The sequence below is a fragment of the Rhynchophorus ferrugineus genome, unplaced genomic scaffold (assembly GCF_030347505.1).
Source record: "Rhynchophorus ferrugineus isolate W39M unplaced genomic scaffold, kcgeb_rfMv2 rfM2, whole genome shotgun sequence".
In the NCBI taxonomy this organism is placed as follows: Eukaryota; Metazoa; Arthropoda; class Insecta; order Coleoptera; family Curculionidae; genus Rhynchophorus; species Rhynchophorus ferrugineus.
In genome coordinates this window covers 22,556,953-22,583,215 of record NW_027472581.1, presented here as the reverse complement: position 1 = coordinate 22,583,215, position 26,263 = coordinate 22,556,953, and the positions used below count along the sequence as shown (strand labels likewise).

At 31.8% G+C, this 26,263-nt stretch overlaps 2 protein-coding genes across 3 annotated transcripts in view; one reads left to right on the top strand and one right to left on the bottom strand.

The window, feature by feature from the left end:
• The window catches only part of LOC143191556 (zinc finger protein 1), a 749,575-nt gene that overhangs the window by 180,668 nt on the left and 542,644 nt on the right, over positions 1–26,263 (bottom strand). The window lies entirely within an intron of this gene.
• LOC143191558 (uncharacterized) lies at positions 2,000–5,310 on the top strand. The gene is made up of 5 exons (XM_076396757.1): positions 2,000–2,180; positions 2,241–2,359; positions 2,644–2,914; positions 2,972–3,139; positions 3,242–5,310. The coding sequence occupies exons 1-5, from the start codon at positions 2,108–2,110 to the stop codon at positions 5,182–5,184; spliced, it is 2,574 nt and encodes an 857-aa protein (XP_076252872.1). The 5' UTR covers positions 2,000–2,107; the 3' UTR covers positions 5,185–5,310.

Genomic DNA, 26,263 nt, shown 5'->3' with positions numbered 1-26,263 from the left:
CGAGAGAGAAAAAAATCATTCACCGACGTAATCGATAGTCGATCGTTATAAACTTCATTCCGACGCCGACCTAGGACCGGGCCGAAGTTGGCCCCCTCGTCAAAAACCCCGACGTGGAGCTACAATATTTTTTTTATATTTAAAGCGCTGTCGCGTGTGACGTTTTCAATTAATCAAATTTCAATGGCAGGAAGGTAAAAATGCCGATAAAACGGAAAAACAACGTCCTACCTAATGAAGCATAATCCAGATTGAAAAATAATGGAGGTCGGTCGGCTGACGTCGAACACGTTGCAGCCAACCCTAATTTGTAAGAAAGGGTGAGAAAATTGAATTTCGTCGTGACGCGGAAAGGTGACAAAGACTTGTCATGTGCCGGTCTGCGGTCGCCGGGGTTTGATGTAAAACGGCCCCGGTTATTTTCTGCTTGCGGGATTTTCATCGGGCCCCGTCTTGTATCTGTCCCGCAACGTTCTCATTCATTTCATTCGCATTGATTCAATTATGATTTAAATTAATCACTATTCCTTCCTCTATCTTTATTTACTTTATTCGAGGGTTTGGTTTATGCTTGGTTTAGATGTTATTCATGACATCTCCACAATTGGCTTGCATTTGATATCGATTTTAGTAGCAAAATTAATTTTTTATTTAATTTACAAATTAATTTATTGTAGGGTGTGCAGGATGGATAGATGAGCATATATTTCCGAATTAACATTAAATTACACTACTCAAGCTAAAGTTAAGGGTAATACGTTATACTATAAAAGCTCACAATATATCAGTCTATGGCATTTTCTAAATTTATTTTAATTTAATTATCAATGCTATCTAATAAGTTCACAAGTCAGAACCGATTCAGCCTACAAAAGTTGTCCTATTGTCAAACGTTTGCCAAATTCTTCAAAGCATTAATTATAATAACTATAAATTATAAAACGCCAAACGTTGTTTTAGCGATTAGATTACTAGAGTCAGAGACAGAATGCGTCTGCGAATAAATGAAATGTTGAATTGCTTTTTAAAACTCTCAGAAAAAAGAGACGCGTTAGATTAGAAGGCTGAATAATAAGGCCACAGAGTATTAGGTCCTTCTCCCTATCACTGTATATTTAATGCAGTCGAATTAACATGGGGTGTGGCAAAAAATTAGTACAATAGATATGTAGTTAGGTCGATACAAGCAAGAACTGTCTGTATATGTACAAAGAAACATTACCTACAATAATACCTTCGGTTTGGATGAACTCAAAAAGACACTGAAGCAAGATAGATAATGTATGGTAGTAAAGTGAATATAGATTGGAAATTAACAGCTTGGTTATTGACTTGAATAGAATAAAGAATATTAACAATTATCGTATTATTATGAATCTTTATAGAGGGATATAAATATGAGGTATAATTATTTATATATTAATCTTATATATAAAAATGAATCGCAAAATATGTTCCTAAGCGCATAACTCAACAACGCCTGGACCAATTTGGCCAAATCTTTTTTTAAAATGTTCGTTGAAGTTCAGGGATGGTTTTTACGGCGAGAAAAATTAGAATTATTGATGGAAAAACCCTAAAAATAGCCCTTTTTGTTTGAATTTGTTTCGTGTATCAGTTGACAATTCATCTGTCATCTGTCAAAAGTCATCTGTAACAGACAACTTTTTTTTTTTAAATTTGATATGACTTGAACTCAAATCCTTTTAATCCGTACGAATTGTTTTATTTATTTAAAATTTTTTATTTGTTTAAAATTTAATTCAAATTTTAAATAAATAAAACAATTTGTACGGCTTAAAAGGATTTGAGTTCAAGTCATATCAAATTTAAAAAAAAAAGTTGTCTGTTACAGATGACTTTTGACAGATGACAGATGAATTGTCAAGTGATACACGAAACAAATTCGTATATCGTGTTTTGTGCAGAGTGTTTAGTTAGTTAGTGTTTGTTTAGTTCGTGATTAGTGAAAAAATAATTTATATTTGATTCGCGTGAAGCGCGAGCGCGACATTCAACTAATAATCGCGCAAGTTTGAATCCAGCTGCTTTCAGTTACGATGTGTCAATTGACTACAGTAACTACCAATGTGTTGTTATTGGTTCTATGAACTTGGTTTGCTCACACTGTAAGGCATTAAAATACAAAAACGAAGCCAATGGATTGTGTTGCGCAAATGGTAAAGTGAAATTGATACAATTGGATCCACCACCAGAACCATTGTACTCATTGGTTTCAGGAATAGGAACAGATTCTATACACTTTTTGACACATATTCAACAATATAACAATTGCTTTCAAATGACTTCATTTGGGGCAACAAATGCAGTTCGGGAAAATTTTATGCCAACTTTCAAGGTATGTATTATAGCAGTTACTCATAATTATTTTAGCGAACAAAATTTTCTGTCACCAAAGTTAAGATGTGTTACTAATCTTCTATTTCTTAATCATTACGAAATATATCACTTAGTCATCATATTATATGGTGATTCAGTTTCAGTGACACTTTTATTATATTTTATATTTGATAGATATTAGTTAAAACTAAATATATACTTTTTAAGATCAAATATTATTTAAGTTTGATCATTGACAATCCATTAATTTATACCACACCATAATATTTTTTTTATTTACAGATACAAGGGCAAATATATCACAGAGCAGGTTCACTGTTACCAGTGTCAGATAGCGACAACAAATTCCTGCAAATTTATTTTATGGGCAATTCACCACAAGAAATTGATCTGCGTTGTGCACATAACAATTTAGTAAAAAGGTCTATTGTAGAACAATTACAAACTTTATTTCATCAACGCAATCAATTGATTATATTGTTTAAAACTGCCCTGGATCTGATGCCATCCGATAATCACAAAATTGTAATCAGAGCTGATAAAACACCTGCAGGTCAACATACAAGACGTTTTAATGCACCAACTATTGATGAAGTTGCTATCGTTGTAGTTGGAGAAAACTTGGAATCCCGTGATATTGTTTTACATCGTCGGAATTTTCAATTACAACCTATAAAGGAAACACACCGCTCATATGATGCACTGCAATATCCCATTATATTTTGGCAAGGTGAAGATGGCTACGATTTATCAATAAAAATGATAAATCCCATTACAGGTAACTAAAATATTAGTTTAGCTATGGCGATAATATCTCAGTCACTATATTATGTATTTTAATTTTATATTTGAATGTTATTAAAACAAAATCTGTTTACAGGTTCTGAAACCAACAAAAAAGTCAGTTCAATGAACTATTATTCATACCGCCTAATGATTCGGGAAAATGCAGATAATCGCATATTGAAATGTCGGCGATTATATCACAAATATGTTGATGACATGTATGTTAAAATTGAAACGGAGAGATTAACATTCATCAGGTTGAATCAAACCAAACTCCGATCTGAAGAGTATATTCACCTTCGAGATGCGATTAATACTGATGGAAATGCACAGAATGTCGGTCGGATGACTATTCTTCCAGCAACATACATCGGAAGCCCTCGGCATATGCACGAATATGCTCAAGATGCCATGTCGTATGTTCGTCATTATGGTACAGCAGATTTGTTCATCACATTTACATGCAATCCGCAATGGATAGAAATTAAGCAGGAGTTATTACCTGGGAAATCATCCATTGATCGTCATGATATTACAGCCAGAGTCTTTAGACAAAAGTTGAAATCTTTAATGAATTTCATCGTAAAACATAATGTGTTTGGTGAGACACGCTGCTGGATGTATTCTGTGGAGTGGCAGAAACGAGGATTGCCACATGCACACATTTTGATTTGGTTGGTTGAAAAGATAAGGCCAAATGAAGTTGATGCAGTGATATCAGCTGAAATCCCTAATGTACAAGTAGATCCTGGATTGCATGAGGTAGTTATCAAAAACATGATACATGGTCCCTGTGGAACTCTTAATCAAAATTCACCGTGTATGATGGATGGTAAATGTTCAAAACGATATCCACGGACATTAATATCGGAAACAATTACTGGTAATGACGGTTATCCATTGTATCGTCGCAGATCGACAGCAGACAATGGAAAATCAACAATTGTCAAATTAAATCAACAAGATATTGAAATAGATAATCGTTGGATTGTTCCATATTCACCCATTTTATCAAAGACATTCAAAGCACACATCAACGTTGAATCTTGCCATTCAGTGAAATCGATTAAATACATTTGCAAATATGTAAGCAAAGGGAGTGATATGGCTGTGATTGAAATTGGTGCAGAGAATTATAATGATGAAGTTACCCAATACCAAATGGGCCGCTATGTCAGTAGTAATGAAGCAGTTTGGCGAATATTTTCTTTTCCTATTCATGAGAGACACCCTTCTGTTGTTCACTTAGCTGTGCATTTAGAAAATGGACAAAGAGTGTATTTTACAGCACAGAACGCAGTACAAAGAGCTGCTCAGCCACCATCTACTACATTAACCAGTTTTTTTGAGACATGCCAAAACGATGATTTCGCACAAACATTGCTATATTCTGAAATGTCAAAATATTATACCTGGAATCAATCCTCAAGGAGATTTATACGACGGAAACAAGGAAAACCAGTTCCAGAATATACAGATGTATATTCCACCGATGCGATTGGCCGGATTTATTCAGTACATCCAAGCAATGATGAATGTTTTTATTTACGACTGCTATTAGTCAATGTACGTGGCCCAACATCATTCCAACAGTTACGAACTGTTGATGGTGAATTGTGTGGATCCTACAGAGAAGCCTGTCAACGTTTGCAATTGCTTGAAAATGACGCTCATTGGGATCAAACTCTCAATGATGCTGTAATATCATCACACACTCATCAAATACGAACATTGTTTTCTATAATCATATCTACATGCTTCCCATCAAACCCAATTGATTTGTGGATGAAGTACAAAGATTATATGTGTGATGATATTTTGTATCAAATACGGAATAGAATGGGAAATCCAAATATACAAATCAGTGAAGAAATTTACAATGAAGCATTGATTTCAATTGAGGACATGTGCTTGATAATGTCAAACAAACTATTAATTCAATTAGGCCTGACCGCGCCCAATCGTCCAATGCATGACGCTTTTAACCAAGAGTTGCATCGAGAAAGACTGTATGATCTCAACGCTTTGAAAGAATAAATTCAAACAAATCTTCCACTGTTAAATGAACAACAGAAGTATGTATTTGAAACTCTTATGAAAGTAACAAATGATGAAACTGGAGGGATTTATTTCTTAGATGCACCTGGTGGTACAGGAAAAACTTTTTTTATTTCATTAATATTAGCAACAATTCGCTCACAAAATAAAATTGCACTTGCACTCGCTTCGTCGGGAATCGCAGCAACTTTGCTTGAAGGTGGTCGAACAGCCCATTCAGCACTAAAATTGCCATTAAATATGCAAAGCAATGAAACTCCAACCTGCAACGTTTCGAAGAACTCTGCAATGGCAAAGGTTTTGCAGCAATGTAAATTGATTGTTTGGGATGAATGCACGATGGCACATAAAAAATCTTTGGAGGCTTTAGACAGAACCTTAAAAGATCTACGTAGCAATAATAACCGATTTGGTGGTGCAATGATTTTATTAGCAGGAGATTTTCGTCAAACATTGCCAGTGATTCCACGATCAACGCCAGCTGATGAACTCAATGCATGTCTAAAGTCCTCCAATTTGTGGAAACATGTTAAAGTACTTCATTTAAGCAAGAATATGCGTGTCGAGTTGCAAAATGACCAATCTGGAAACATATTCTCTAAACAACTCATTGACATTGGTAATGGCAAATTTCCTATAGACATGTTGACGGCTTGCTTTTGCTATGACTATAAACAAGTCCCAGGGGCAATCATTAAGTATTTGTGGTATTAATCTAGAAAACCCATGTTTCTCACATGGTCAATTGTATGTTGCCTGTTCCCGTGTTGGAAAACCATCAGATTTGTTTATCTATGCGCCAGGTAATCAAACAAAAAACATCGTATACCACAAAGCAATATAATGATAATAATAATAATAATTATGATTCACATGATTAACAATAAAGCGATTACTTACTTTTCAATCCTTATATATGTTTTATTTAATTATTTTTTATTCACAACGCCCTATCACCAGGGTGATGGTTCTGTTCAGGAGAATTTTTTAAAATACGTAGGCACAAAAACTGCCACATTACAAATCTTTTTGACAGGACGAAGTCTGTCGGGTCAGCTAGTAATTTATATAAATATGATATGGATAATAAATATAGATAATGATTATTGCCTTGAAGGTGAAAGACTGCAATTTTATTTCATTTTAGGCAAATTGCTCTTTTATCAAATAAGCCAGGGTATAATTTTTTTGAACATAAATCATTAATAATAATTTGCAATTTTATGGAATAAAATATGAAGATTTATAGTAGCTTACTCGAATGAGTAAATGAAAATATACAGAAAAATTGAAGAAACTAAACACATAGTTTACATTGATAGTCCATGATTGATAATAAAATTAGAATAAATTATGCATTTTCGAAGTAATTTGGTGTTTTAATATTTTTATACTTTTCATTTTAATATTTTATTCATTATTTATACGCAGAGTTGTTAACAAGCTAATGTGGTTATTGTATCAATAATTATTCAATATAAATATATAATTAAAATATATAGAATTAAACAAAGTAAATAATATTTATCGTATATACTTAAATTATTTAATTACTTAAATAATTTTAGTTATTGTACTTTTGTCAAATCTTTCCTTCCATCTTTATTGATTTTTTGTTAGGATAATTATGGGGAGCTGATATAAAAGTAAGCATATATTTTCATTAATTGAAGTTATTTTATAAAAATATCTAATACACCAGTATTGTAGAAAAATACTAAAGTTAAAATATAAAAAAATAATAACATAATTAACATAATAAAGTGTAGTCGAATTTTGATCAATAGGCGATCACTTATATGAATAAAAATCAATGTTTGTTTAGAGAAAAATTTGAAAATTTTAACGTGTAGTGGTAAATGTTTGAGAATGAATATTATAACTTCTTATTAACAGAAGGAATAGTGTAACAATAACAAGTCTATAGTGAGTAGATTAACACAACTTGTAAAACAATTTTATCGAAGTTATAAATTTTATTTAAAAAAAGACAAAAGACGTTATTTTGATATAACAAATGAATGTCAGCTATTCAGGCCGAGGCAATCTTTTTGATAACTGAAAATCGGTACGTATTTCAGCTTGCAATATCTCTCGAAAGACTAATCTCCTGATAAAGCGCCTTTCATTGTTAAGAAACTCTTTCAAAACTCAATCTATCTCGAATCGACAGGTGATTGAAACGTTCCCCGCTCGGAAAATAAACAGGCCGAGATTGATAAACGAAATACTCCCTTTTAATTCTTCGGATCGCGAGTTTCGGTCGAGGCGCGCGAATCTAAAATGCAAATTGGCGGATTTGGAAGCGGATTGGAAGAGAACGACCGACACGGTCCGTTTTCGACGGATGGGCGAGGGGGACAGGGAGGAAGGACAACGTCGGCGCAAGGACGAGGGGGGGGGGAGGAGAGGCGAGTTCCTCGATTCCCACCTATCTCGTCCCGTTCCGCTGGCTGGCAACTACGCAAAGTAAGTTTAAATCTGTTGGACAAACATGGACACACCTAAATCTATAACCATCTGCTCTGGAATGGGATTATCAGAGTGGAATCTGAACCAACTTGTCGTGAATTTAATGTTCGAATGTTGGTTAACACTTTCCGCCTGTCGAATTAAAAGGAGTTTCGCATTGTGGGAATGGCGCTGGTGTTCGCTTTCGCAACGATGATGAGCACCGGACCGAGAACGGACGTAGGGATTTACCTATTCGACTTCATCGATTAAACTGATTTTGTACTGTATTTATGTTACCTCTTTCCATCATTGTTCCTCCTTTTATAATATGTAAAATGTGTCTAAACTATTGTTCTAAAACATTAAGAATTCTGGCGTGTAAATAGTTTATTATAGTAAATTTAGTTCCTCCATTTTAAAATACTCCTTGTATACTTTCGTATTCTGCTGAGACTTTTTCCAAAGTATCAAAACTTGAATTCTATTCTTTGATTCATTTTTCCAGTCATGGGTTAGTTCAGGAGTCATCCATATTGCCATCAAAGCGGGTTATTTAATTTTATTTTAAAATCACATGACACACATATCGAAATTAGTTATCTATTAATTTTTCCTTCATATTGTTCTTAAAATCCTGACCTAAGACTATATATAAAATACCTGTCTCTTTATATATATTTTTAAACCGTTTAATTTATTCGTTGACTGTTGTTACCCGCAGATATTCATGGATGCCCCCATTGATGATGTACCATGGGGCATTAACGCTGCAAAGAAGTTTGATTTGATAAGTTTGTTGAATCACGTTAATGTTAGATTTCTTTGCATAACCCCATAAATTGCATTTAACAGTTGATTTTAGAGAGTTCGAATTCGGATTGTCGTCTAAGAAACCATCACATTTTTTTGAGTCTCGTAACAGGTTAATTGATAAGTCCCCGGACTGACACATAGATGGCGCTACTAGAATTAAGTCCATAGGTTTTTAGTTAGCCCTAACCTTCAAATGATGCATGTATAAATTTGACAGCTGTCGGATCATTAGTTTGTGAATTATAGCATTTTGAGTGAAGCAACTTTTGTTATTGTAAAAAAAATGGTAAAAAGGAATTTCGCGTGTTGATAAAATATTGCCTTTTAAAGGGAAAAAATACAGTTGAAGCAAACATTTGGCTTGATGCCGAGTTTTCGGACATTGCCCCAGGAAAATCAACCATCAAGGATTGGTATGCTAAGTTTAGATATGGTGAAATAAGTACCGAAGACGGTGAACGCAGTGGACGCCAAAAAGAGGTTGTTACCGACGAAAATATTTAAAAAATCCACAAAATGATTTTGAATGGCCGTAAATTGAAATTGACTGAAATAGCAGACACTCTAAAGATATCAGCTGAACGTGTACATCATATCATTTGAGAATATTTGAGTATGAGAAAGCTCTGTGCAAAGAGGGTGCCGCGTGAGGTCACTTTTGACCAAAAACAACGACGAGTTGATGATTCGGAGCAGTGTTTGAAGATTATTAAGCGTAATAAGCCAGAGTTTTTGATTGAATGATTTGGTGGATATTTAATATATGGATATTATGGATATTTTAATTGTTCAATATAAAAAATAAATATTAATGAAGCTTTGTTTTGCATGGTGGGGTCATCAACATGTAGAGTGTATTACAAGCTGCTAAAACCGAATAAGACTATTACTGCATGTCTATCGACGTTAATTATACAAATTGACTCACCGATTGTTGGCATGAGACACAAAACTATCATCTTGCATAACAAAACTCAGCTACAGGTTGCAAGAGTGACGGAGGATATACTGTTGCATCTCGAATGAAAAGCTTCTATTTACATGTAATGGTTTCGAAATACTGAAGAAGCATGAAAATGGATCGCTACCAAACCAACATCGTTCTTTCGACACGGTATCGTATGTTGCCAGAAATCCGAGAAAAAGTTGTAGAAAATTACACATTTTGATTAATGTAAGTTGTACTAAGTTTTATCAATAAATTCCTTTTGAAGTGAAATATCCTCAGAATAGTAATAACTATCCTTAAATTTATTTTAATTGCTTATGTATTAAAAAAATGTTAACAAAAACATTTCTTGGGAGAAATTTTTAAAGAAAATATAACATCTGAAACCAAACCCTTATGAACAATATCAACTTAAGCCTCCAATACTCCCTAAAGCTCTTATTATTATTACTATTAATCTCCCTATCTGAAGAAACCTGGAGAAAACAACTGCAATATATTATCGTACCTATCCTTGTCGCAGGAACAAAAGAATGGTCGCAATCCAAATCGCCTAATTCCAGTAGTTAGCGTAAAGTGTTGGGGGAGTGGATCCCTCTACAAATAGTATGGAATAGTTGCACTTTACTAATTTGTTACACGGTTAATAACACAATTTCATTCGAGTTTTGACAGATATCGTTCGTATGCATCAGAGCTTAAATAATATGATTTCCTTTAGGATATATTCAATCTATTATTTTAATTGAAATCGTGTCAACTTTGTTATAATAGACTTTATGGTCTGAGAGATAAAACGTTATATATCTGTATGCTATTTAATTTAAAAGAATTATTTTTTCTTAAAAATTATCGTTTATTTTTCAAAATTAATTTCATTACAGTGAAAACATTGTTCACTGCAGTATATACATAGAATGTATACAAAATATTTCTGAAGATTTTAATATTATTATTATTAAGTGCTTATATAGGTAGGATTTAAAGTACTACGTGAGTTTTACTTTAATTATGTAATGAGTCATATAGATGTTTTATGAAAATGATACGAGGTAGGATAAATTATTAATCGATTTAAATCCGATGAGCTATTTCAGTGATTGAATTAAGACTATCGATATTAATACTAGGTGGTTGCATGTATTTTGATCAACGATTGTTGAAAATGGCGGGGTATGAATCTAAACAATTATTAAACACACAAATTTAGCTAATGTAACCTAGCTGTTAAACTAAATAGTTTTGACATTTCTCTACGTAAAATAACAATTTTCCATTTAGTATTATTGAGATATTCAACGTATACAGATGCTAATAATGGAAGACCTAAAATTGCATTCTAGCAATACTTTACTTTTATCTGATTTGAGGAAATGGTAATATTATTCCGTCATATTCTGATTATCAGTTTTGGTTCCTAAGATTTAAAGTGGTAATTGTTGAGATTTTAGGTTCTTAATCGATATTCTGATATTACATTAAGGAACAGCTTTATTGATTTAATACAGCTATCTAAACTTTGTAAGACTCTTTATAAACGAACCAATGAATTATCTATATACAACAACGTGGTTCTTCCCTTGACTGACACTCTCAGATATCTTAGAAATTAATGAACTGTTTTCGGACTTTTAAATGCAATGAAAATATCAAAAAGGACGTAAAATTGCTACCATACGAATTGACTATGCTATTTAGAACGGGATCAACACCGTAGTTTTCTTTCTTGCAAGACAAGAAACATGTCATAAGTCATGAGTCATCCATATCTATATCGAAGCAGAATATTCATGGCTACAAAAGGTTGGTGTGTATATAATGACGTCAGCAAGGTGTAGCATATTTCGAGCTGTTAAAGAAAAATGGAACTGTTACTACACTTGTCTACTCACCTTAATATGTTAAAATTGAGTAAATATTGAGCAACAGACTGCTGATTAAAGAGACCGTCAATAGCGAGTCATAGACAAGACATCATCTTCTTGTAGATTCTTCCATCTTCTTCTTGTGATACACAGTTGTTATTCGAATGGGTTTAAAATTTGCGTAAATTATTCCATTTATATTGATCAACAAAAATATGTTATTTAAAACATTTTTTTTACTGAAAACTGAAAAAAAGTTGTTGAAATATGAGTGGATATCTTGTTACAATTTATTTTACCTAGTACTGTATTGTTTAATGTTTTCTTTCTTCTTCTATTATTCTTTATATATATATATATATATATATATATATATAATGTAATATTTTTGAATGCTATATGTTTGAACTAAAAACGGAGCTTAATATAGAGGAGAAAAAATGGTTTAACTTTAAAAACAACAACGGTATCGTATATTTTCCCGGAAAAGGTCCAGCTTTGCCCGCATTTCCCCTACATATATGTGTGACGGTATTAGAAGAACGTGCCTGGAATCGGAAAGTAAGAATCACCGCTGCTTCTCTCTATTCAGGCCGAAAAGATATTTTCCAACCTTTGGATAGACTTGATCCTGAAAACCTGTCTGTCTAGTTTCGTGGTTGTTTTTCAAGGAAAATTTTCATCTAACCGTATATTGGATCATTTTTATGGATGAATTGGAATAAAGGAAGGAGGGAATGCTTAAGAGGCTTAGTGCGTCCATGAATAGAAATAACTCAACCTTCCCGTCTTAGCTTTTCATCTTTTATTTTTGTTTTCAATGTTTTAATGTAAATATATATTCGTAATGTAACTAGTTTAATATATAAGTTATATCATAAATATTTTTCAATTCAGATGAAAATTTGTTAAAATCTGATTTGTATTTTTAAATGATTGAATCAATGATGTATTCTTATATATCGCTATATTATTTATGCTGCAAAAAAGGAAAAAATCCATAGATTCAATGTTTGGAGAATATGGCGAATATCACGTGGTAATTTCATATTTTCTATTACATCATTCCAGAACAACAATTTAATGTGGACCAATTTTGTTGATTGCTAATTGAAAGGAAGAATATATAAAATACACTAAGAAAATATAATAAAATTCATTCAGAAGTAATGCAAAAATGTACCTTCTGAAAATGTATAGACATAGAACAAACTACTGTTGAATATTTTGAATATTTTATTTTCAAATATTTTCGATTTACTTAAGATTCATTCAGCTATTCATATCATATCAGAAAATTGTACTGAGTATCTTTTATAGAGTATTATGTTGTAACTTAATATATATCCGATCTGCATTCGTCACTTGATTTCTAAAATAAGTTTAATTAGAGGAATATGTTTAGTTATTAATATTTCTGGATTCATAGGTTTAAAGTTATTGCTTTAAAATTAGAAAGAATACTGTTTTCGAATTCGACAACTGTAAAATTAAGTTAAGATCTTCGTCTTCTTGCGAATATTTGCGAGTGCGAAGGCGAATACGTCACACTATTAGGTATTATAATTTTTGGGGATTATTGTCACTGATTACTTAAAGATCTCTATATTTTTAACAATCACTTGCTTCGCTTTAACTGGATAGCTGGTCGTTCAATTGTGTGAAATATGAGAAAGATCGATCGGATATTCTCTGGAATCGTTTTTAAGCTGGCTACTAGACAACCGGTAGGTTTAATATGGACCGTGGTTGGGAGTCCAAAATACGAAATCCAAAACGCTGATGTTTTCTATGTTTTTTAATTTTTAATTTTAAAATATCTGACTTGTTGTATGTTGTATGTAAGTTGTATGTTTGAGTACATAATGTTATAATAATAGATAGTAATCCAAAAAAAACCGTAGTTTTATTCATTATGAATTATTAAATTTTTTTGCATCTTTTGTATGAAGCTCTATGTCTCATGAGGCCAGAATTATGGAACTGTTTCATCAAGACTGCCATGTGTCTTCTTAATAGTTTTGGCTCTTATTAACTGTGTTGTGAATCAAAAATTCATTGCATATCATTGCGAAACTGCCTTTTTTCTGACTAGTGTGACTAGTCTCTATAGTGTTAGCAGACAAGTGGTTATTCGCTAAATCTTAAATTTTATTATCTTATTATCTATTTAGCTTTTATTATCTTAAACAATCATTTTGCAGGAATAATAGGTAGATTACGCAAATTTACATTCATAGATGTACCATATAAATGTTGTAAATGTATGGATTGATTAAAGAAGTACTTGAAAATATTTAGAAGCTAGTGAATAAATGTTTCTGAATGGCTAGTAAAAGAATACAATTGAAGTTAGAAAGGATCCCTTTATTATAGATGTTAATGTGAATGCCTGAGTACAATAGGGAGTAATATTTGTCAGCAACCATTTTCAGTTGTTTTAATATTATATGGAGATGATCAGCATAACATATTTGATCAAATTGGCAAAATAAGATGGTATGGGCCATAATACACTATAAAAATTTTAAATTATGGTGGTTTAGGTATGTACATGCTATATAAAATTTAATAAATGATCTTTCTATATATTTCTAATATATTTAAAGTAATATAGTTACGGGTGTGTTCATCTGATTGCGATTTTCCATGGGTAAGAATGTAAAATCCGAGAAGGACGAGGATAACCGGGTTCGGTGAAACCGAATGTCTTGTGTGATGGTCTAAATTCATCTACTCATAAGCTGGTTAGATTAATGCTGAAAACTGTGATGCGGAGTAAACATTAAGTGGTATGTACAGATATCAGCGGATAAGAAAAAAGAGATTTTAATACTTTAGAAACAATAAGTGATGAAATCATAAAAATCGATAAAATTTTAACCGGCCTAAGAAATGATAGTAATTGATACGGTTCTGGAGACAAAGTATCATTGTACTACAGGTAATTCGAAAAGTTATTAAGATTTTGCTGTAAATTTTTAATATTCTTATTCATTTCAAGTTTCATTAGCAAATATATTTCTTAACAAAGCATTAATCGAATACTGGTAATAAATACATTAATTTCTGCATCAATGTTGCATAAATGTTGTTGCTGTTGTTCATAAAATTCAAATAATTCTTTATTTGTCGGTAAGCCCTCAGTTCCTACATGTACCTATAAGTAGGAAGTAGTGGATTAACGAAAGCCATAGAAGCCAAAATATGACGATGAGAGAGACAGAGAGATAGTTGCGATATATATGATAAATATGAACTACCTGGAGGGCCGAGATTCCAGATTTATATAAAGTACATAAAATAAAAGCTTGAAATAAATACATCTATATACAGGAAAAATTATTTAATTTTATTTTCATTTTAAAAATCAAAGTGTAGAATAAATAAGCAAAGAACAATGCAATTTTATTAAAAAATGTTATTGTTCGTTAATATATATTTTAGGTGAGAAATATAGATAAAAGACTATACGAATACATATAAATTAACTACATAATTTGCAAAGATAGAATATGTAGGACAAACAGAAGAAATTATGATTATATGTGACTATATGACATTTTATTGTTTGAAATTTGTGTCAATTATTTTAATTATTTACTGTATAAATCTTAGTTTTCAAAAATCAATAGTTACATAATACATTTCTAAACTGTAAATTACCTAATTTTATTCATAATTGTTTTAATATACATGCTAAATTCAAATATCAATTTCAAAATTATTTTATTCATAATACTTTTGTTATAATGTTCATTGTTGTAGTAATTTAAACTTATCAATGTTTTGTTGAGCAATGAAACTTAATGGAAATTTAGATTTAATTAAATGCCATTTAAAAAAATTAGTGAGTGTTAGCTCTTAAGATAGTAATATCTCTGATATTATGTTGAATATATGGTCAAAACAGCTTTATATGACTTTATACAACTATTATATGAGAACCCTGATTAATTTAATAAATCATGTGTAAATTATGACCACTGCGCGATCATTAGTACTTATAAATGTCCATAAGTGAAGAATGTAAAATAGGACAAGAAGAATAATCCCAGTTACGCCAATAACCAAGTTGGATGTTTCAGGAATGAACTCTTAAGACAGTCGATTATTGCCGAGGACAGTAAGTAGTAGGTAGTAAATAAATAAAATTTCAAAATACGTTTACTCGGTTGAGTTTTTAATTTTCCTCCTCTCAGTGCCTCAGTATTAATCAATATTACATTATATCTACCCACATCTCATCGACTATACCACTATAATAATAAACAGCAGTAATTTCGCGTATGGTGAAAAGCCGAACGTGGAAACTGACAACTCGTTTACCCTTTCAAATTAAACGCGCAACCGAAAAAATCAAAAAGGAAAAAGTCACAAATTAATCCCGTAAAGGCTTTATTAAACTATTCATAGATGAGTTAGTAATTAATTCAGTTGTGGGATATAAAATGAATATATCTTGTCCGCAGCACAAAATAAATACACCGCCGAGCGCCGCTATCATGTGCTCGTTTTATAACTGTTTGTATCTCTGTCGGTTTAATTATCGTCAAATTGAAAACGAGCAATATGGCGGTTGTCAAACCAATAATCCGCCGAATAAAAGATTACGTTTTCTGGTCAAAAGCCATTATTGAATAGTTTGTGTGCATATATTAAACAACTTTTAAATATTTAATCTTCTTTAAATCATTAGATTACTTATTAAAATTGTTAGTTTATTTATAATAGGCGAATTAGTAAATTAATGTTAAATATTTAGGTCGCTACAGCAAGTTCAAAGGTTGGCAACGCCGGTGGATTGGTACCACTACCAAAGCGTTACCGTACATCCTTTAGCTAACCTAATATCCTGTCATTTCTCCCATCGACCATATGTATCGTTTAATATCGAAATAAACAAGTTTTTCTTCAATCAGTGTTTTTACTTCTCGTGCAAGTTTCTTCCAAAAATAGTAGTGAGTGTCCGGACCAACAATCGCATCGACAGCCACACATTTCGACCGACGGACCAGACGAACATTCCTACGATGTAATTAATCATGTAATATTTTGTTGAAGTATAAATTTCATACTATTCTCAATTCTAATAATCTTTATTTTTCATCTAACACACAGTGACAAACAGAAAAACGGTCCACCTACTGTTGCGATAGTCGCGGGTTCGGATCCTGCTGGGGCATGGTCGTAAATTTATGTTTGCAATTATTTAATATTTAAAACGATTCCAGTCACGCCAGTAACCAGGCTGGGTAAGGCCGGATGTCTTCTGGGATGATTTCTAAGTTGGCCACTCGCCAGTCGGTAGGTTTAATGTCGAGGACGGTGGTTCGGAGCCCACGTTGAACAGTAGGTTTAGTCCAGATAAACCCTCGTTGGTAAAAAGGAGACTTTGAGATATAAAAAAAGCAAAACGTAGCACTTTAAACAATGTATACTTTAAGAGTGCTGTCGTTCTAGCTGCCTTGATCGTTGGGACTTACATATAGAAGGTCGTCACTATTGTTCAAACTAATTTATTTGATGGACAGTGTTAAAAACCCTTGTTCTGGTTTTTCTGTCAGTCTGGCGACCTTTTTTTTATACGCCAATGAATGTAGACATATTTCGACCAGCATACAATTGAAGAGGTGAAAATATCGAATATTGCAGAATCGCGGCGCTGCAGTCGCTGAATCAGCTACCATGTTGACTTAAACTACATCAGAACTATTAGCGATTTACTATTTGCACATCAATCAAATCAAATTTCCGCCATTCCTAGCCGTCACTTCAGTGAGAGGTGCATTGGTATCACAAGCCTGTAGGAAAATAAACAAGATGTAGCATATGAATGGCCAGTTGAACGCAAGCGAACTTGAATAACATTTCAAGTTGTTTTGTTTATATTTGACATTTTATTGTTTACACGCCTCTAATTCGTTAAAGAAGTAAATCTAGCTAAGGATATTGTTCCTATTTAAAAAAGAGTATATCACAATGCAATTACATTTATTAACATATTATGATAATTAGAGGAATATAAAGTTAAAGAACTTAACTAAAAATAAAATCAAACTTGTATTAATAGACACTTAATATGCTCAAATTTACTAAAAAAGTATTTTAGTCTTCATAAGTATATAACTTAAATATTTTTTATTATTTAATTATTACATTATTACTAGTCGCTTCCGACTAACATACAATTTGTCTTTATGATAACTTCAATCTAGGTATATAACTACGATAACCCATAGGTTCTATCTCAGTCTGTGGTGAAATAATGTTTATACATGTCACTGCTGTATCTTTTTTTAAATTCACCTCACTACACAATACTATAAAAGATCAGATGGTTTGATTCTTTTGAGTCTATGTCCTGCTCTGGTGGTATCCAAAAGTTACAATACTTCAATATTCTCATGAGAATGGAGTCTTTCCCCATGCCCCCTTACAATTCTCTTGATTTCTTGACTGACTGTGGGTATCTGAAAGTCTCGATGAAGGTAGTCAGTCTTGTAGTATTTGGGTGCGCCGACAATACTTCTCAGGACTTTGTTCTGAAAAATTTGTATTTTGTTTATGTTACTCTTTGCAGAGCATCCCCATAATTGAACTCCGTATGTCCATATAGGTTTCAGTATTTGCTATTTGCTTTCATTTAGCTAATACATTTTACTATATTTCAATTCCAGTTCTCTTGTTTTTTTCTTTATATGTTCCTTCCAGCGAAGTTTTGCATCAAGTTTCATTCCGAGATATTTAGCGTTGTTGCTATATGGAATGATAGTATTATTTAATGTTATTGGTGCTTGTACGTTTTGATTGTAGGTGAACTGCACATGTATAGATTTATTTTCGTTAAGTTTTATTTTCTAAGCATGCGTAGCCATCGAAATTTTCTCTATTTGTTATATATCACAAGTGTAGAGTAGATAAAGCATTGGTCTCAGTACACATCCTTTTGGTATACAAGCTTTAACTTCTTTTATTGTAGAGTAAGTTTCTTCTCGTTTAATTAACGATTTTATTAGTTCGATGTGTTGTTTTGGTAACATTTTCTGTAGTTTACGAACAAGGCTTTCATGTCAAACCTTATTGTAGGCTTTTTCAATAACATTTGTTATTCTGTGGATCTGGTCAATTTAATACATTCAAATCAAGTAAGAAGGAATCTTACATTCAATAAGAAGGAGTCAGCAGTAAAATAGAAGCAAATAGAAAGAAAAGCAGGCGGCATTTTAATTCTTCATTTGTTAGCGAGGTGTTAGTTCCCCCGTGAGACAAAGTAGAAAGCGGTAGATTAATGAAAACCATAGAAGGAAAATTATAAATGAACTATCTGTAAGGGCGAGATTATAGAATATTACATAAAATAATAGCCTGAAATAAATACATTTACTGATAAAATGTGAGAGATACTGTTTTAGAGGTAGAAAACTGGAACAAATAAATAAAAAACAATGCAATTCTATTTAAAAATGTAGGTAAACAATTGTTCTTTTATTAAATAAGCCTGATATATTTTTTGTTATTAGTGTATACTATAGAGGAGAAATATGGACTAAAAGATCAAGAATATAATATAAGTACATGATTGAAGTGATGAAAATGTTCTAAACTTCCTTCATTTAATATCTCTTCTTATATATATTATTATGTCTTAACATATACACATATATTATATATATTTCTGATCTTATATTGAAAATATTGTCAAAACAAGGTTTAGTAACATAACATATAATTTTAAAATTATTCCCTTTACTTTATCAAAAGAGAAACAAGATTAAGTTAATTAATTGTGGTGGAATTACTTCTTCTCCAACTAATTATATCTATCGCCGAAAATCAAAAGTATGCCAACTAAAAAGTTTAGACAACTGACAAAATAAATTCCACAAAAATTCAAAACTTGTGGATATACAAGTTGATATAAAGTAGTTTGTAATTGATATCGAAACCCATCGCGTAAAGTTAAATTGTCCCATCGGGCAATATCGAAAATTTATTTGCCAAATCGTAAAAGGAATGTTTATATTGCATATGGGGAGTGATGTAATATCACGTAGGTATATTTAGTAATGTGTTAATGGGCTATGGTGTGATTAAAATTTCGGTTTATTGCTTTAACCGGACATAGCCGTCGTGTTTCAGTCCCGTCCAGTTTTATGATTTTCAAAATCCAGTTGAATGGAGGTGTGGACGGCCCAAATAGAATTATAGCCAATCGCTAATATTTTGTTTGTTCAGTCATTCGCGCATTTTTGATCCGGATAAACAAAGGTGGCCGTTACATTAATTTATTCAGTATTTATATTATATGAAAATTTAACGGTTCCGCGTCCGTAAATATTAATGCAGGCATCGGAAAAATATGTTTACATTATAATCGCGTATTTCAACGAGCCAAATTTGAATAAATACTGACAATTTGTACAAATTACGTTATGAACGCGCGCCATGATAAATTTTTTTATATTGCTCAGTTATGGAGCGAAATAAACTAGGAAATTTCACGCGTTACTGCGCTAATTTTAATAAAACCTTTAATACGGATACAATTTTACCAATAAAAATGCTATAAATATGTTTGGCCAATTGAATGTTACATATATTAATACTTGAAACCGTAATAGTGCTTATTTATATATGTAGACTTTTTAGATCAAATTGAGCATTCAAAGATAGCAATCAAACTTTGCCAAAACAAAGTTCCTCTATTAATTACCAATATTTATTGCTACGGATCTCCGAAGTTATCCAGGATTTATTTTTAAAACATGAAATAAGGTTACTATATCTCCGAAGATATCAGAGGACTGAAGCGAACTTTGATGTGTTACTCTTAATTTTAGTTTGTAGTCATTTTTTAATGTAGTCAGAATAATCTACATATTAATCGGTTAACGAAAATTTTCCCTCACTTATTGAGGAGTGAGATTTGGAGGCGTGAAGTTTGGCACTGTTAAAGCTAATACGAAGGAATAATTTTTGGGCCTAAAATTTTTGTTTAATATGTCCAAATAAATAAATACCAATAAAAGGAAAAACGCCCAAATCAAGAAACCAGGAATAGACGTCAAATCAGTGGCACAAAATATATAAACAAATATTTTAGGCTCTATTTGAACTTTATGCTGTGACTTAATTTTGACAACGCTGTCCCACAAAATATCGACAGAGTAATTTTAAATGGGAAGCTTTACGTTTTGTATTTGAAACGACATTAACATTACTTTATTTAGTTATAAGCAATATTGTTTAATATTTTGTGTTACTTGTGGTTATTATGATAGATATGATTTAACGATTAACAAAAGTATGATCCTATAAACTTAAATTTTGCACTACATGTAGGTACAAACAACAGCTGTGACTCAAAAATATGAAAATTTCATTCTAATATAAATTAACAAAATTCCCCAATAACAAGAATCTTCGGTTCTCGGCTTACACAGCCGGCTTTATCAGATTGATGACATAAACATTAATTAATCCATTTTGAATTTTAAGAATCCAAACGAAATAGAAGCCTATAGACCTATATCACTACTGCCAGAAATATCTAAGGTTTTTGAAAAACTCTTGTTGAAAAGAATAAACCCGATCATCGAGAGAAAAAACCTAATACCAACACACCAGTTTGGGTTTATTAACAAGCAATCAACAATTGACCAGGTCCACAGAATAACAGATGTTATGGAAGAAGCCTACGAAACTAAAAATATATGCTCACCTATAGATGTAGCACAAGCCCTCGATAAGGTTTGGAATGAAGGCCTTGTTCATAAACTACAGAAAATACTACCAAAACAACACACTGAACTATTGAAATCGTACATTATAACCAGAATGTTTAGAGTCAAACAAGAAGAAGCTTACTCTACAATAAAACATGTTGGAAATGGACTGAAATGCTTTATCTACTCTATATTTGTGATATTCCACAAGGAGAATATTACGATGGCTACATTTGGTGATGATAGTGTACTAGGAACAATACTTAATCTACTCTACATTTGTGATGTGTGATGTATGACATTTGTGAACGAATCTTGATGTAAAACTTCGTTGGAAGGAACATATAAAGAAGAAAATAAGTGGAATTGAAATATAGGAAAATATACTGACTAATTGGAAGAAGATCACAATTATCAGTACATAATAAATTGTTATTATATAAGCAAATACTGAAACCTATATGGACATACGGAGTTCAATTATGGGGATGTTCTGCAAAGAGTAACATAAATAAAATACAAATTTTTCAGAACAAAATCCTGAGAGGTATTGTGGGCGCAGCCAAATACTATAGGACTGATTACCTACATCGACACACACCTAGATACCCGCAGTCGGTCAAGAAATCAAGAGAATTGCAAGGCGGCATGAGGAAAGTCTCCATTCTCATGAGAATATTCAAGTATTGCAGCTTTTAGATACCACCAGAACAGGATACAGACTCAAAAGAATCAAACCATCTGATCTTGTGTAGTGAGGTGCATATAATAAAAAATATAGCAGTGACATGTATAAACATTATTTCGCCAGAGACTGATATAGGGCCGATGAGTCATTCTAGTTATATACCTAGATTTAAGTTATCATAAAAACAAATTGTAAGTTAGATGGAAATGACTAGTAAGAATGTAATAATTAAATAATATATATATATATATATATATATATATATATATATATATATATATATATATATTTAAATAATATCAATTCATTTGATATCCGGTGAACAATTAAGAAAAAATGTTCTTACTTAGGAAATGGTATTGGTTGATAAGGTTCTGGAGACGAGAGGTGAATTAAGTATAAAATGTATTAAGATTTCTCTACAAGTTTTGTTTTGTATTAACTTCCAATGCACTTCATGTCTTATTAGTAAATTCGTTTCGTAACAAAGCAGTAACTATGTTTTGCAAGTAATAAATACATTATCTCGTGCATCAAGAGTTAAAATAAATGTTGTAAAGAATATGAACAATTATAAAATAGCTTGTTAGTGAGTTTTTAGTCACACATGTGGGACCCAAGGCAAAGTCGAAAGCATTAGCGAATGCTATAGAAGACAAATTAATGATGAGCTATCTGTGATGGTGAGATTACAGAATATTACACAAAAGCTGCTTTAAATATTGAATAGTGGAATAAATAAGAAAAAAACGATATAATTTTTAAAAATGTAGGTAAAGAAACTATTATTTAATCAAATAAGCAGTTTTTTATTTTATAAGATATTTTTAATCAATTTAATGTTTTTCAGTATATATCTTAGATAAAAAATGTGTATAAAGATAAAAATTATATTAATACAAAAATGATAGAATGTTCTTGCGTTAAATTGTCTCCAATTATAAAACAATATGTAGTGGTTTATATATTAATAATTAACTAAATCAAATTACAAACAAATTTATCAAACAATTACATAGGTGCTAATGTAGTGATGTCACAATAGTTAAACCACGATACTGGTAGTTTTGCTTGCCGCTCTATTCAATTCTCCAAATCGTTCTTATGATTTTAAGCCTTCTTGAAAGTAATCTTGGCGACATTTCAAAGTGTTCGCCAAAAAAATCTGCGAAGGAGTCCTTCAATCTTCACTCTATAAACATATTCAATACAGTGTATTATATGTCTTTGGATTCATTCTGTGTCATAACTGAGATATTTATGAAGTAATATTCATAAAGTCCTACTGTAGCAGTATCTCCTCTCGAAAAAGAAAATAGCAGAAGAAACCTGATCCTCATATTGATTTTAATATTTATCTTTTACGCACACCTACTTGGAAATACAAAAATTTGTTTGATTCGAGTCATTAATATTAAGATAAAATATTGCTTCATTAATTTGTCTCTTAGAGGATGAATTGAAATTAAATTAAAAATGAAATTAAATTATTTTAAAAATTAGATGCTAAAATTCATGAAGAAATGAACAAATGAAGACATTCCAAGGGTTTAACCTTTCGTGGGAATATAGTTCAAGACCTCTTTAAATAGTTCAAGAGACCATCGATAAAATCTGTGAATGAATTAAGAAGGAAAAGCATTACAGTAACTGGATTTATAAAATAGAGGATAATTGGAATATCTTATTTTTCTTCCACAAATTTATTGAACAGTATAATATATACCGATGTTGTTGCAATAGTGGAAAAAACAAACACTTGTAACACATCGGATGAAAATAATGTAGAGCAATAAACCGAATAACGTCGTTATTAAATCTTGACATGTCACGGAAAACATGAATTTATCGACGACCCTCCATCTTCGACCATAACAAAGGCAATAAAACCTCAAATGCTATTCAAAAAATGCTCATTCCACAGCGCGAGCATGATTTTTTTCTCCCGGTTTATTTTCAAACCAATAACTTAAACCGAGCTAATAAACTTTAATTAAGAGCTGGATCCTAATAAATCTCGAACGCGAAAGCCAAAAACGTATTTAATTAACTAAAACAGCAAAAACTAAAGAGCAAGCAGGAGCTTTTAGTTTAAATCAATACAAGATGTCCTCCTGCTATCTGAGGCACATATATCTTAGCAGGACACTGCTAGTTACCCGAACGTCCAGAACGGTGAGATTTATGCCCCTCCAACGAAAACAAACAAAACAGGTATATAAATAAATAAATTAGAAGCAATTCTTATACGAGAACAAATCGAATAGATTATTTTTTATATCAAATCGCTCGTATTTATATACACTTATCTTTTTATTTTGGCATTGAAATAACAAAAATATTCATTTAAATTTAGTTAACAAAATAATTATAGCCGACTTGGTTGGTACAGTAGTAAAGGCGACAGGACGGTCCACTTATTATTGCGATAGTCGCGGTAGTATCGGCGGTATAGTCGTAGATGTATGTTTGTGATTGTTTAAAAATTTGTGATTATCCTAGGCAAGGGAGAAATAAATCCGACAAGGAAAATGTTCTCAGTCACCCCAGTAACCAGGGTGGCTAAGACCGGATGTCATCTGGGATGATTTCTAAGTTGGTCACTCGCCAGTCGGTAGGCTTAATACTGAGGACCGTGGTTCGGAGCTCACGTTAAACAGTATGTCCAGTCCAGATAAAAGTTAGTGAAGAAAATATAAAAAATTTATTTTTAATATAATTAATATATATGTGTGAGTTAATTTCATGAAATTTACAATAGTTACAATACCCAAATATTCTGACTTATTTTCGAATGGATTTTGAACCAGAAAAGTGGTAAAAGGAATTAATAACTAAAATGAAAAAATAATGTACACAATAAAAAATTTAATTTGCTAAATCTTTTATCGACGTGTGATAAGAAAAAAACATATAGTGACAAAACGCAAACAGCTTTGACTTAAACTAAACCAACTGTATTAAATAACAAGGTTTTGCTGAATACGTCAATATTTAGGCCCATTTAGACCTATGGTCTTAAACTATGGGGTACAACTAGCAAATCTAACATAGCTATCTTCCAGAAGTTCCAGAAGAAAGTGTCGCAAGTCATCGAGACCCCATATTACGTCTCCAACAAAATGATTCAACGCGATATCCTCTTAGAACTGATAATGAGTGTGATTTGAAGTGTTAGTGCGAAGTACTCTGAAAGACTATTAGTACATCCCAATGCACTCACCAAACATTTAAATATGCGTGATGACAGTGTAGTGCATAGGCTCAAACGCGAACTATCATACGAACTGAATAAAACACACAGAGTGAGATTTAATAATCTCTAGAATAAGTTAGAATATACTTTAAAATTTTATTATATTATATTATAGGTTGTACAGCAGATCACTTACTGAAGCGATCTTCTACATGTCGGGATAGTTATATTATATAACGGAAAACTGATTGAAAAAACTAAATTACAAAATACCCTTCAAAGTTAATTCACCGTTCTTTCAGTGATGATGCTTATAACATTAAGCAAGTTACTCATAAATCTCGGGGTTACGAAAATTTTACATTTAATAGAATGCTTATTAATTACTGCTTATTATGGGTGGGGACAAGATGAATTGGTAACAAAAAATATTAATTATTTAGGTGTAATTTGAGTCAAGTTATTTAGTTGAAAGAATTTTGTGTGAAAAATATCAAAATAATAGTTTGTAAAACTTAGGTTTTCGTGGCTAAAAAAGTATTACTACTGTCTGATCATAGTAATATCTATTATGTGCTACGTTTAAATATTAAGAACATTTATATTTCTACAATATTCTGTTCAGGTTTTAGTGTCTTTTCTAAAAACGATAAAGTGATCCCATACTCATCAAGTTACTGGGTAATTTATGGCTTAAAAGATGTAAGGGACAAAGACATTGGGGAACAGAAAATTTGGAGGTTTTTTTTATTACTCTTAGTGAGTCCACAATCTGCCCTATTGGCAATAAGTATTTCTTATGTCTATATTATATATACATGGCATGTAGAAAATCACTTCATTAAGCAATCTTCTGTACAAAATATTATCTTAATTAATTAGTCTTATTATAAAGCTTATTCTAAAGTCTACATAGGTCCAGTAATCAGATCAGGTGGTGTTAAACGTTTTAGTCTACGCACTTCACTATCACTTCGCATATTTAGCTGATTAGCGGGGACATCGGGATGCACTGACACTCTTTCGAAGTATTTCACACAAACACGTTGAATTACACTCGTTATAGATTCTAGAGGAATATCACGTTCTATCACTTTATTTGAAGTATAGTACAAAGCATCAACAATGGCACGCGACACCTTATTTTGGAACCGTTGAATGATGGATATATTAGATTTAGTAGAGGTACCCCATAGTTGGATTCCATATGCCCAAATGGGCTTGAGTATAGACTCCAATATACAGCAATACCTTGTATCTAATGATAACTTGGATTTGCGCCCGATAAGCCAATACATTTGATATAATTTTAGTCCCAGTTGTTTCCGTTTAGAGAGCTGTGCTTCTTCCAGGTTAGGTATCGAC